This window comes from Artemia sp. Qi Xiang Cuo, chromosome 2 (genome assembly GCF_049724085.1).
Source record: "Artemia sp. Qi Xiang Cuo chromosome 2, ASM4972408v1, whole genome shotgun sequence".
Taxonomy (NCBI): domain Eukaryota; kingdom Metazoa; phylum Arthropoda; class Branchiopoda; order Anostraca; family Artemiidae; genus Artemia; species Artemia sp. Qi Xiang Cuo.
The window spans coordinates 81201794-81215594 of record NC_142795.1 but is presented as its reverse complement, the minus strand read 5'-3'; the positions used below and the strand labels follow the sequence as shown (position 1 = coordinate 81215594).

At 33.9% G+C, this 13801-nt stretch overlaps 1 protein-coding gene across 1 annotated transcript in view; it reads right to left on the bottom strand.

The window, feature by feature from the left end:
• Positions 1 to 9548, bottom strand: part of LOC148955682 (uncharacterized) — a 37435-nt gene extending 27887 nt beyond the window's left edge. The window contains exons 1-3 of the mRNA XM_089107880.1: positions 9397 to 9548; positions 6325 to 6494; positions 3414 to 3607 (exon numbers count right to left, since the gene is read on the bottom strand). Of these exons, the coding sequence (XP_088964006.1) occupies positions 3414 to 3545 (132 nt within the window). The 5' untranslated portion in view covers positions 3546 to 3607; positions 6325 to 6494; positions 9397 to 9548. The remainder of the gene's footprint in view (positions 1 to 3413; positions 3608 to 6324; positions 6495 to 9396) is intronic.
• Between the last annotated feature and the right edge of the window lie 4253 nt (positions 9549 to 13801).

Sequence of the window (13801 nt, the reverse complement as noted above, 5' to 3'; positions counted from 1 at the left end):
GCAATATTTTATTTATTTTCCCTCTACATTTGGGGTCCCTTAGCCTAAGGTTTCACTTGTTTCCAGGCAATTGAAAAAATTCATCCCTTTTTTTAGCCCCTTGGTATATTTTTTGTACTCAATAATTTTTTGTACATTAGTCCCATGAACCCAAGGGCTTACTGGCGTAAGTTCCACATTGATCAGGGAAAGAAGGTTTCGTGACTCATTTGTCATATCCTGGTGGCTCAATTTTGACTTTTAAAAGGACACTAGAAATCTCAATTTTTGATCGAATCTTTGAAAATTGTTTGATCGAATCTTCCGACGTTTCTACAAAAAGGGGGAGAGGGGAAAGAAGAGGGGCCAGCTCCCCTCCAATACAGAACAAATTCTGCTTGTTTTATTTGCATATGTTAGCCCTTGTTAGTGTTTGTTTAATAGAAGAGAAGGTGATCGGGTTTGGTTTTGATCATATTATCAGCTAGAAGCTTTTAGGGACCGTGTCCTAAGCCAAGATGCAAAAATTCTCTATGGGTATTCATTAGAATCAACACGCGTAGCTGAGTAAATCAGAAGACGGTGTACAGGTCCGCCGTTTCCTACGAACTGCTTGGGAGATTGAGTTGAAACCTCAAAGGATTGTTGGATGTCAATTAGACCTCAAATTTTGAATTGAGGGAGGGAGGAGAGCTAAACCAAAAGACTTAATGTGTATCCAGTATTCAAAATAAGAAAAGCAGAATCGCTCTTATTTGTATTAAATAAAAAAAACAAGTTTTTTTAACTGAAAGTAAGGAACGACGTTAAAACTTAAAACGAACAGAAATTATTCCGTATATGAAGGGGCTGTCCCCTCCTCAACGCCTCGCTCTTTACGCTAAAGTTTTTTTTATTGTCTAAAAAAATAGAGTTGTGAGAAAGTCAATTAGCGTAAAGAGCGAGGCGTTGAGGAGGGGACAGCCCCTTTCATATACCGAATAATTTCTGTTCGTTTTAAGTTTTAACGTCGTTCCTTACTTTCAGTTTAAAAACAACTTGTTTTTTTATTTAATTTTTGAACGTTATTGAATTAATGCAGGTTTTGATTTTGGCTCACCGTACATGAATAATTAAAACAAAATTTGCATATTATATTTGGTTAAATGGCTTTCTCGAAACTTGTTTAATTTTATTTACGAACGTTTTTATTAGTAATAAATATACGTAACTTAGAATTAACTTACGTAACGAACTTCTATATTCATAAATTTTTAACACGTATATTAGGGGGTTCGCCCCCTAGTCAATACCCTGCTCTTTAAACTATAGTTCGAATTTTTTTTCCAGTTCTTTAAAAATGACCTCTTAATCACAATCAGTTGATCAGTTGAAAAACTTGTTTTTTTATTATTTAATTCCTGATCTTTTTCTTTAATAATGCTGGGAAATCCGGCGCCCCCTTCATAGCAATGTCCCTTCCCCATGAAAACTTCCTTCATGGAAAGATCCTTCCATATAGCCCCCGACCCTCTCCTTCCCCCACCTACCAGAACAAATCTCCTCTGAAAAAGTCTGTATACGTCCCAATAACCAATACTATATGTTAACAGTGAGTAAAGTTCATAACTTTCAGCCCTCCCCCTGGGGACTTTGGGGGATCAAGTCATCCTAAAAGACATTTTTATAATATTTTCGACCATGCTGAACAAAACGGCAATCTCAAAATTTTGATCGGGTGGCTGTGGGAAAAACATGAGCATGGGAGGGGGCCTAGTTGTCCTGCATTTTTTGGTCACTTAAAAACGGCACTAGAACTTATAATTCCCGTTCCAACGAGCCTTCCTACGATATTCTAGGACCACTTGCTCGATACGATCACCCCTGGAAAAAAACAACAAAAGAAACAAATAACGCATCCGTGATCTTTCTTCTGGCAAAAAATGCAAAATTCCACATTTTTGTCGATAGGAGCTTGAAACCTCTGCGGTAGGGTTCTCTGATACGCTGAATATGATGGTGTGATTTTCATTAAGTTTCTATAATTTCTAGGGGGTCTTTCCCCCTTTTCTTGAAAATCAGCCAAATTTTCTCAGGCACGTAACTTTTGGTGGGTAAGATCAAACTTAATGAACTTTATATATTTGAAATCAGAATTAAAATCTGATTCTTTTGATGTATCTATTGGTATCAAAATCCTATTTTTTAGAGTTTCGGTTACCATTGAGCCGGGTCGCTCCTTACTTACAGTTCGTTACCACGAACTGTTTGAAAGGCTGACTGGTCTTCTGATACTGTTAAGTTTGAATGTAATTTAATTAACATGGAGTCAAACTCTAAGCCAAAACCAAGCAAATTTCAAATTGAAAAAAAAAACCTTATTCTATATTCTGCCCCCTTCTCAACACCTCTGTCGTTACGCTAAAGATTTTTAGTGATTTCAAAAAGCTTTTATAAATAAGAATTCGACCTACATTTCTTTCCAAAAACATCAAAATCTAACATTTTTGTCCCTTAGGGCAAACATTTTTCAATTTATAGGTAAAAACCGGGATTTCCTAAGATTTTCTGTTGTTGTTTCAAACTACCAGGTTTTTAGGGTAGTACCACGTTTTGTTAGTATTGTCACGTTGAATTGCGAAAAAAAATTAATTAATTAAAAATGACAACCGTGAAAATTCGGACATCAACGACGTGTTGGTTCCTACAGACAATAACACCTTCAAAGAAAACCTACACAATCTTAAGCCGTTTAATGCCAAATTTTCTAGCCTGTTTATTACTTAATTTTCACCCAACTCCCTTTTTTTCAAATATAGCACCTGCTACTACCAAAAACTACGCAGCTGCATATCAAGGTCTTTTTCATTAAAAATTTAATTTTTAATTAAATTTTTTCTTAAAATTAAAATTAAATTAAATTCTAAAACTATTAAAAGTAAATTCTTAAATTAAATTTTTTCGATTTTTGCTTAATTTTATACAATATAGAGTTTTGTGGGTTTTCATTTAACCAAATCAAATGGTAAGTTTACATTTTCACTGTTCTTGGTACTAAAAAAAATTGAAACGGGATTTGATTTTTCATATGTTTGTGAAAACAATAGGACATGGAAATATCCTTAAAAGAAAAGCTTGACAAAGTTTAAATCCAGACAATAGGATATGAACACAGTTACAGCTCAAAACTCAAGTTCTCACTACGCAACGATTTTTGTTGCATGACAGATAAAATTAACTTGTCAATATCTATTTTTCTTAGCGAAATTTACTTTTCCAATATATATAGACATATTTTGAAAAAGTGATATACGTTTCCTTGCTGATCCCTAAAAAAAAAAAAAAAAAAAAAAAAAAAAAAAAAAAAAAAAAAAAACTTTTCCTAAAAAAAAAAGCAAATGGAAAGCAGCTGAAACTGCAAATTAGTTTCTCATCTTAGTACCATTAATACTTACAGCAACTTTACAGACTAAATCTTCGTACGCTGCTTCTAAATTATCAACTAAGAATTCAATAACTATTTTGGCAAGGAAGGATTTCTCAATAATGGCGTTCATAAATGGTTTATATGCCAGAGAGGGTTTCATGAGGTACTATTCGGCAAATGTAGTGCTGACGCTTATCAATGCTTCTTGTCCTCCGTCAAAACCTAAAAAAAGTACTTTGGCTAATTTAAATATTGACTTAATATTTCAAGAACTTAAAGAATCCAATAACTATTTTGGCAAAGAAGGATTTTTCAGTAATAACGTTCATAAATAGCTTGTATGCCACAGGGGTTTTCATGAGACAATATTCGGCAAACGCAGTGCCGTAAATTTTAAATTATATAAATTTGGTAATTTTTATACGTTTCACAAATTTTCAAGCCTAGAGAATAAAAAAAAAACATTAAAGCAGAACACATAAATTGTTGGATTTAGAGATTCTCAGGAGCACTTCCAACGAAATATTGAAAACAATAAAAATCTGTAAACCTAGAAGAAGAAACACTGTACTTTCTTCAAAAAAAAAAAAAAAAAAAAAAAAAAAAAAAAACAAAAAAAAAAATTAGACCGCATCCAAAGACGGAGCTAGATTTTTTAACAGATTTCTGAAAAGGATTTAACGAAAGAATAGAGAGACGATAGAAGAGAGGACTTAACAAAAAAAGAGAAAAGACAGACACATAATTTCTGCTCATTGAAAGAAATAGACATTTAACCTTAACAGCTATTAAATTAATAAATCGACAAAAGCATTTCAGATTTTTTGGAACTAGTTTGTCTAAACTCATTATTTCGACAAATCGCCTTTTTCTACAAAGAATCATTAGGATGGGAAATCTTCCAAAGGAACAACTTTATGTATAATATTAAGCTTAAATATCCTCTATTTCTTTCTTTTTAACTCTAATCAAAAGAAATATTTTGGCAGTTTTGTCATCATATGCTGATTTTAAGGTACTACACTAAGACCTTTTAAATCCAAGAAACGATTGAATTTCACTGATTTCAGTTTAGAAACAAGTACGCCATCAGATGGCAGCATGAAAATAGCCTAAAATAGTCCTTAGCTAATTACTACTACTACTACTACTACTACTACTACTACTACTACTAACAACTCACTACAGCACCAAGCCAATTGAGGCCAGCACAGCTACGCGCGCTTCTCTTCTATCCTAATCTATTCAAAGCCTCCCTCTTTATACCCTCAACGGAAGTTCCCAATTCCCTTAAATCTTTCTTTATGACATCCTCCATCCCAACTACAGACGACCTGCTTTCCGTTTAGCCCTAGATGGTTGGCATAAAAGGATAATCTTCGGCAATCTGTCATCCTTCATCCAAAGAACGTGCCCTAGCCATCTCAAACTTTCTCTCTTTATAGCCCTAGTAAACGAGATTCAACCACACTTCTCGTACAGCCTACTGTTTGAAATAAGGTAAGTCAAACGGGTAACCCGAACAATGCGTAGGTAATTTCTCTGGAAAACATCTAGCAGATCTTCATCCATTTTTCGGAACACCCATGCTTCTGACCCATATTTGACCCCTGTCACCACTGTAGCTTCCAACATTCTAGTCTAAGTTTGCAGACTTATCTTTTGATTCTTCCTAACTTTTCTCAACTGTGAAAAAACACCCTGAGACTTGGCTATTCTACTTTTAACATCTTTACCGCCCCCACCGTCTTTACTAATAATACTACCAAGGTAAGTGAAGCTGTCCACTTATCAATCTTTTCGTTACCCAACGTCACCTTTTCATCTTCACTTTTTCCTAGGCTTAGCAACTTAGTCTTCTTAACATTATTTTTCAAACCTATTCTAGCCCACTGAACTCGCAAAACCTCTAAAAGTTCATTCATTTTGCTCACACATTCATCTAGGATGCATATATCATCAGCATAATATAACGCCAGGAAAGCTTTTCCTTCCCATCTGTTTCCGTGTTCTCCTATTGCCTTTCCTGTCCCCATTGCCTTAGCTGATTGCGCATTTCATAATTTTTCTGGAAAGCATTATGGTCCTATTCAGGCCGGTAGTATTGAATTACAACATAAGATAACAAGATCTATTGTAGCACAGGAGATACACACTCTGCTTGGCAATACTGGGCCCAGGGTTCGATTCCCACCGCCGCAAGGTTGGGTGACAGGTTTGCTAGCTGTCACCGTAAAAAAAGATCCAGTAACTGAAACGTCTGTAGTAGCCTGCAGACGCTCCATTTGCCATTAATGGCTCTGAAGGATCTTTATCCTTATATTACTTTTATCGAGACAACAGAAACTGGAAACTTTATATTTCGATTGGAATATGCCCTCATCAGATATCAAATGATCATTGATTCAATGAAATAAACTCTAGTGAAGAAAAAACACATCTTTAACCATCTTTCTAAGAAAAAAATACGAAAATAAGAAACTTCCAATCTGTACTATTCTAAAACAATTCAAATTTTTCTATGCTACAATTTTTGAAGGCTGATTTCAAAGTTCTAAAATTTTACATGTTTGGAATCAGCATAAAAGGAAGATTCTTGAGGTGAGCACCTATTATCCAAAAACCGGAAAATCAGGCTTTTTAGAATTTTGGTTCTATTAACACGGGTCGCTCTTCACTTACTGTTCACTGCCTTGAACAAATTGATTCCTCGTTATCAAAAACTACAAAACCGGACCAAATTTTTCTCTAAAAATTAATAAAAATATAAGCAGTTTATTTAAGTTGCTTCATACAACTGAGCTCCACAGACAATAATCCATAAAAATAAAGAGATTGACAAAAACAAAATATCGTGTAAAAGAACTCCCGGAATTACAGAGCTTCCTACTCTAAATGATTCTTTTACTCTTCGTCAAAAATTCCAAGAAAATATTTACCAGAAATCCACCATGCGATGATTGGCCCCATCTCTTTAGCTGCAACGCCCCCTTCTATGTCAGAATTTTCATCATAGATTGGCTTCAAATATCCAGCAAAATAGATGAGTTTATTCCTTTCAATCATACTTCCGTCTATTGGACAAAGATGACCATGTTCGTCATACATTCTATGAATAGCAATCAATTCAATGAACCAATTATTAATATAGTAAGCAAATTAATATAAACATTTAATATATTTAAATTATATAATGTATATTTTCTTTTAATATTGTAAATTGGAAAACTTATTAAATACATTTTCAAATACATACTAACATTTCGCCCAATACCAAAGAGCTTGCCGGGCATTTTGATAAGTATGCATCTTTCTAAGTGGTTTCACCAATAAATATTGGGGGGGGGGATTTTTTTTTAATCTTGAGGGTGGCTCAGTTTTTTCATTTTTTTCAATGAAAATAAAAAAAGGTATTTTTCAGAAATCTCGCGGGAAGTCGGGGGGGGGGGGGTATTCTAGGGGAGAATATTATAAATTCAAAAAAATTGTAAATTAGAAAGCTTATTAAATACATTTTAAAACAAAGACTATAATTTTGCTCGATACCAAAGAGCTTGCCAAGCATTTTGATTATTTTAAAGTTGATTGGAAATAAGGTTCTGAAGCAGATTGTGCAATATTTTTATATTATTTCTAAGCATTTTCACAGAAAAATTTGACAGGTACAAAAATAAAACTTAACGCTCCCACACTGAACATTTTGATGTTTACATGCATGAAATGAATAAGATAAAGATAAAAATTCACAAGAATCCTTTGTTTTTCGATGGAGGAGCCTGAGGCGGTGAATATATAAAAGAACGGGGAAACATTACGTACCACTTAACACTATAGCCTCTATTAATAATAATAATAATAATTCATTTTTTACCCGTGATTTTAGAAAAGTAGGGTAAATAAATAAAGAAAAAAATATCAAAATACACAAAAACGATCAAAGAAACAAAACGATCAAAAGACACAGTACGTGACACAGTAAAAGTAATTGCGAGAAAAGACGGACAAAAAATACTATTTACAACGGGCATAACAACAAAGCACGGAAACGGTCACAGAAACTGGAATATAGTCTAGAAAAAGCTCGTCTCCTATGACGACTCAGGCTTCCAACAATTTTTGAATATTCTAGTTACAGGCCAACTCGAGAACGGCTAGTGAGATAATCCGTATAGGCTAAATACGATAAATCTGAACAACCTGTCAAATAAGTACTTTGAATCCCAGACAGAACTCTGACAATATAGGCGTTAAAGATATCGGGCGAAAGTACACCTTCTTGCCTGACTCCACTACGTACAACAATATACCCAGAAAACTCTCCACAACCCAACTTAAGCGGCAAGAATCAATGCGAACACTGAAACTTTGGAACCAAAATCACGGAAACGTTGACTCTATGTTGATGCAAAGTAAACCAAAGCTACGAATGACAAGCGCTGCTCAATTTTTTGAATATATTTAAATAAATAAAAAGGAAGACTATGATGAATTTGAGTCGTGTCCTTCAAAATATGAACAAGATCATGAAGAGTAAGTAGACGACTATGCGTTCAAATAGCAATACTCATGAGTATTGTATCGGTGAAAGGATAGTTCTGTACCGTATCGATGCTTTCGATTCATTTTATCTAAAATTAGACGTAAAAATAAACGTGCAAATGGGGATAAGTACATTTATTAGACAATGAAAACAGACACAAAAGTCTGGATATTTCGATCACATGTACAGCGATCGTCATCGTTTCAAATAAGTCTCTGTAAGTGCTTTGAGTCTAAAAAAAAAGAAAAAAAACTCTACTACAAGACAAACAATATAAAACATTTAAGAATGCTGTCAGATAAACCCTTTGTTACGGATAAAATGAAATAAAAATCGAAACTTTTTCAAACTCCCTGAAGCGACATATTTTACCGCAATAAGAAAATAATTTGGATAGTTTGCCTTACTTAAGAGTGACCTAAGAAACATAACCTTCTGAATCTTTCCAAATAGCAAGTATGGCTAAGCTCTAAAAAATGACACCAGGATCTCATTGGGGAAGATCACGAAGGCAGACGTCATTCTTACTATAGACTTCAAGAAACTTTGAAACACATGCTTGAGATTTATGCAAATGATCCAGCAAAATTTCGCTGCATGCCAGCTTATAATATAAACCCCAATTTAGGGACTAAGCTGGTGCTGCTAGGCTTATTCCTCCCCTCCCCCCCACGTGCAAAACTGAGCAGCCAGAGAGAAATTATGACAAACAAAAATAATGAAAAAAGGAATGTCCTACATATATTCCTAAATACAGGCAGAATATGTGGTGTAGAATGTCGGGGGTTGATGAGGAGGCAGCACCTCTCCTATATGGAATAAAATCTGCTCGTTTTGGGTTTAATATTACTCTTTACTTTCATAATAAAGGCGTAGACCAGAAATATTCCCGGAATTCAAGAAAGGTATTCTTTAATAGTAATTTCTGGTCGTTTTGAGTTTGAATTTTAAAAGGTATTTGTATCTGCTGAGCTTAAGTTTAAAATGACCTTTACTTTTCTTTGAAAAACTTATTTTTCGGAGTTTTTTTTTTAAATTAATTAATAAACAAATAAACCCACGCTCTACATTTTTGCTATTTTCCGGTATATCTTCCTTTGCTGCTGGAGCGGAACTAATGCAATATCTGAACAAAACTAGTCTAGAGTCTAGACGGACAACCCATGTCGTCAACCGATTGAGTCATTCAAACTTTCTATCAATCATTGTCAACGCTTGACTCAAGCTCCAAACAGGTTCCTTGAAGGTCAATCAGACTTGAATCAATCGATTGACGGAAGCTTTTAATCAAAATGATTGACGTCTAGGGTGTCTTTTAGACAGAGAAAAATTTTATTGAAGGGTTACAATAAAGAACAAGAGGAAATGTGTTTCTTGCATTCACAAATTTAAATTGTGTAAGCCCATATCATTAAGTATTTGAATGCTTAAATTGAAAGTAGGAATTCCAATAAATTATAATAAAAATTACCTTGTTGATATTTTTCCTGATGAATTTACTGTTTAGATCATCAAGCAGTCTCACGTGATCTTTTGTCATAAGATTCTTTAGTAAGTTTAGTTTCTGCTTCAGATACTGTTGCTTATTCAAAATACCATCCTTACTTTTATTTTCCAGAACTTGCAACCTATATAAAAATATAAAGTAATAACAAGCAAGTAAGATCATACCCAAATCCAATACACAGTATGCCTCATCTTAGGATATGTTTAGATAAGTCTTATAGGCCTAAGCTGACATTTGGATTTAAGCATACAATTAAAACAGTTTAAACCAGCTTCAGAATTCATTTAAAAGTGTTCCAGTTTATATTAGATAAGTATTATAGGCCTAGGCTGACATTTGGATTTAAGCATACAATTAAACAGTTTAAACTAGCTTCAGAATTCATTTGTAAAAGTGTTCCAGTTTATATTGTAAAAAGTTTTCTAGCAAAATGAACAAATTGTAAAATATAAAAAAATCTTTTCTTCCTCTTTGCTGATTTTCTGTGGTGTCCTGAAAGGAACAGAGATTGGTCCTTTATGCTTCCTCCTTATAATCAACGATATAACTGTTAGACTAGACGAAAGATGAATATGTGTAGATGACCTTCCCTAGCTGAGGTAGTATCTGGAGTGGGTAAAAGTCAAAGTTTCAATTATATGAAAAAATTACCTCTAAAGGAGCAAAACTGAATATGGTGGTAAATAAAGATAACTGCTTAGCAACGATAGTTTCATTTCTTGTAAAAAGCTTTCCTAAACTGGAACCACCTATAGACCCAAACATGATCAGCAACAGCTCAACCCTACTAGGGGTATTCATTTCTTCCAATCTAACCTGGCATGAAAATACAAGATTGACGGTAACAAAAGCAAACGGTGCTAACCAAATGCTGAAAGCTTCAAAGGAATTCTAGTTCCAAAGAACAAACTAAACTAATCTTCTGCATGTTCATCAACCCAATAGTGGAAAGTGTATGTACTTTTTAGAATTTCTCTCTATCTAAAGAAGAAAGTGACAAAACTGGCTGGGTTCAGAAGAGTTTACTTCAAATCAAACAGTTTGTGGTAACAAACTGTAAGTAAGGAGCAACCCGGCTCAATGGTAACCAAAACTCTATAAAACGGGTTTTGATAGCAATAGATACATCAAAAGAATCAGATTTCAATGCTGAATTCAAATATATAAGTTTCATCAAGTTTAGTCTTACCCATCAAAAGTCACGCGCCTGAAAAAATGTGGCTGATTTTCGAAAAAAGGGGAAAGACCCTCTAAAAGTTCTAGAACCTCAATGAAAATCACACCATCAGATTTAGCGTATCAGAGAACCCTGCTGTCGAGGTTTCAAACACCTATATACAAACATGTGGAACTTTGCATTTTTTGTCAGAAGAAAGATCACGGATGTGTGTTTTTTTTTTTTTTTTTTTTTTTACAGGGGTGATCGTATCGACCCAGTTGTCCTAGAATATCGTGGGAGGGCTCAATGGAACGAAAATTAAAAGTTCTAATGCCCTTTTTGAGTGACCAAAAAAAATGGAGGGCAACTAGGCCCCCTCCCACGCTCATTTTTTTCCCAAAGTCACCCGATCAAAATTTTGAGATAGCCATTTCAAAATATGATTAAAATGTCAAAAATATGATTAAAATGTATTTTAGGATGACTTAATCCCCCAAAGTCCCCGGGGCGAGGGCTGAAAGTTATGAACTTTACTCAATGTTAACATATAGATCAACTGATTGTGATTAAGGGGTAATTTTTAAAGAATTGGAAAAAAATTTGAACTTTAGCTTAAAGAGCAGGGTATTGATTAGGGGGCGAACCCCCTAGTATACGTGTTAAAAATTTATGAATATAGAAGTTCGTTACGAAGTTAATTCGTAAGTTACGTATATTTAGTATTAACAAAAACGTTCGTAAATAAAATTAAACATGTTTCGAGAAAGCCATTTAACCAAATAAAAGTAACAATAATATGCAAATTTTGTTTTAATTATTCATGTACGGTGAGCCAAAATCAAAACCTGTATTAATTCAAAAACGTTCAAAAATTAAATTAAAAAAAACAAGTTTTTTAACTGAAAGTAAGGAACGACGTTAAAACTTAAAACGAACAGAAATTATTCCGTATATGAAAGGGGCTGTCCCCTCCTGAACGCCTCGCTCTTTACGCTAAAGTTTTACTTTCTCACAACTCTATTTTTTTAAACAATAAAAAAAAAAATTTAGCGTAAACAGCGAGGCGTTGAGGAGGGAACAGCCCCCTTCATATACGGAATAATTTCTGTTCGTTTTAAGTTTTAATGTAGTTCCTTACTTTCAGTTAAAAAAAACTTGTTTTTTTTATTTAATCATCTACAGAAATCCCCTGCTGCCTTACAGTTTTATTTCAAAGCATTTGAACCTGACCCTCCTTTTTGTCTGGTTTGAGAAACTATGATTGCAGTTTGCCTCAGCCCTCCTCCCCCATCCCATATATAAGAACTTCCTCCTGTCTCCCTTTGCCTCTCTTAGATCCCAACTCTTCAGAGAAGCAGCTGTGAAAGTTTCATAACTAAAACAAGTTTACTCCAGGTCACAGCATTATAATCTTGAAGCTTTGTGCCAGTTTTTGTTCAAATTTTTAACAATTCATAACTTGCGTGTTTTATTGTATCTCGTTGACAAATTTTTATCGTGGTGACTCTGTCTTGATTATTAGAGTATTTTCAACTTTGCAACCAATTGATTGACTAAAAATACCATGATTAAACCATGCATATGAGAGTGTATCTTGTCTATAATAAACAATTTTTTATCTTTTTAAGTTGGAATTTATTGCTAAGTTTTTAAATTTGAGATTTTATCAATTTGATTCTAAAAGTTTATTTCAGCAAAATATGACGTTTTATACACTTTGTTTGTAGAAGACGAAGTACAATACTTAGTTTGCAGAAAGACATGATATCAAAATAACCCCTCCCCCCTCCTCCCATGCACATTAGTTCTTGTAATCTACGTCAGGGGAACAATCCAGCAGTCAGGGCTTAGAAGAATGGGGCACCTTCCCCTCCCATAGAGGATTCTTGTGGTTCATAGATTGTTCTAAGTTCTATATGAAAACCTTTTTTTTGCTGATTTTTCTTACTGGCAAAGAAAACACAAGATACAACAAATTTGCTTCTTCACAACATAGCCTAGTGGCTGCATGTAGCCAACTAATTCTCAATCTACACCCAAAGTAACCTTTTTCTTTGAGGCATCAGGCTGTTATAAAAATTAAATAGTGGTCTTGCCTTTTCAGCTTCTAAGTTTTAAAAACAACATATAGACCAAATTGGATTAAAATTCTTACTATTTTCAGAAGGTAATAAAAAACATAAGAATAATCTAATCATGTATGTAATAGCTAAGACGGCAGCACTTGTTGATATAGTCCTGACACAGAGAAGCAAAAATATTACATATTTCAAAATACCAATGAGATAATTTTGTCACAAGAATGTTTTTTTTTTAACTTAATTTATTGGTCTTTTTTGTCTTATTTTCTAATAGTTAAACTAGGGAAAAGCTAACAGCCCACAAAAATCGTAAAAAATTTGTTTTAGATATAGGGGTGTACCCTATTAAACTTTACAAACTACCACGCTTTTCAAGGATAATTTTTTTTTTACTAAGAAAAGAACAGAAGAAAAATAACAAAGACACGAGCTCTGGGCAACAACTTTACTGTAAACAAAATAACTGACTGTAATTATATGTGATAATTTTGTAACAAATGTCTCTTGTAACAAATTTGAAGAAAATCTATTCAGAAAAATCTACTTTTAAGTTACCCTTCTAACCCTTAAAATTGTATTTCAAGAAACTGACTTTTGACCAAGCCATTGCAATATCTGCTTTATGCAAGTCTTTGTTAGTCAATTTGGATATTTATAAGTGATGTATGGCTGAATTAGTGGGAAATTTGGATGAATTACTTTTTAAATTTTTAAAATGGACAAAAGATAAATATGAAAATTCAAGTTTCTTGTGGGTAGCTTAAAACATTAAGAATACATCATACCTTGACAGTAACTTTAATATGTTAAATTAGGTGGCCGGCGTTTACCCCCCCCCCGTGGAAAATAAGGCTTTTCAAATCTAAGAATTGTGTTTGATTTTTTTTCCGTAGGGGGAAGGAGTTTTGGTACTTGTGTATTATGCGGAACTTCATCGGGTTTATGCTGTGATACACTCAAAAACGAACCAGCGTCCTTGTATGTTTATTACAGTTTAGAGTAAGCCAAAACAAAGACAAGTGACAAAATGGGTGAGAAATATATAATTTGGGCTATATATTTGCATATAAAGGGGAGGGGATAACAAGGGCACCGGCAAAAAATTTTCCAGTGGGGCTAGACGCCAAAA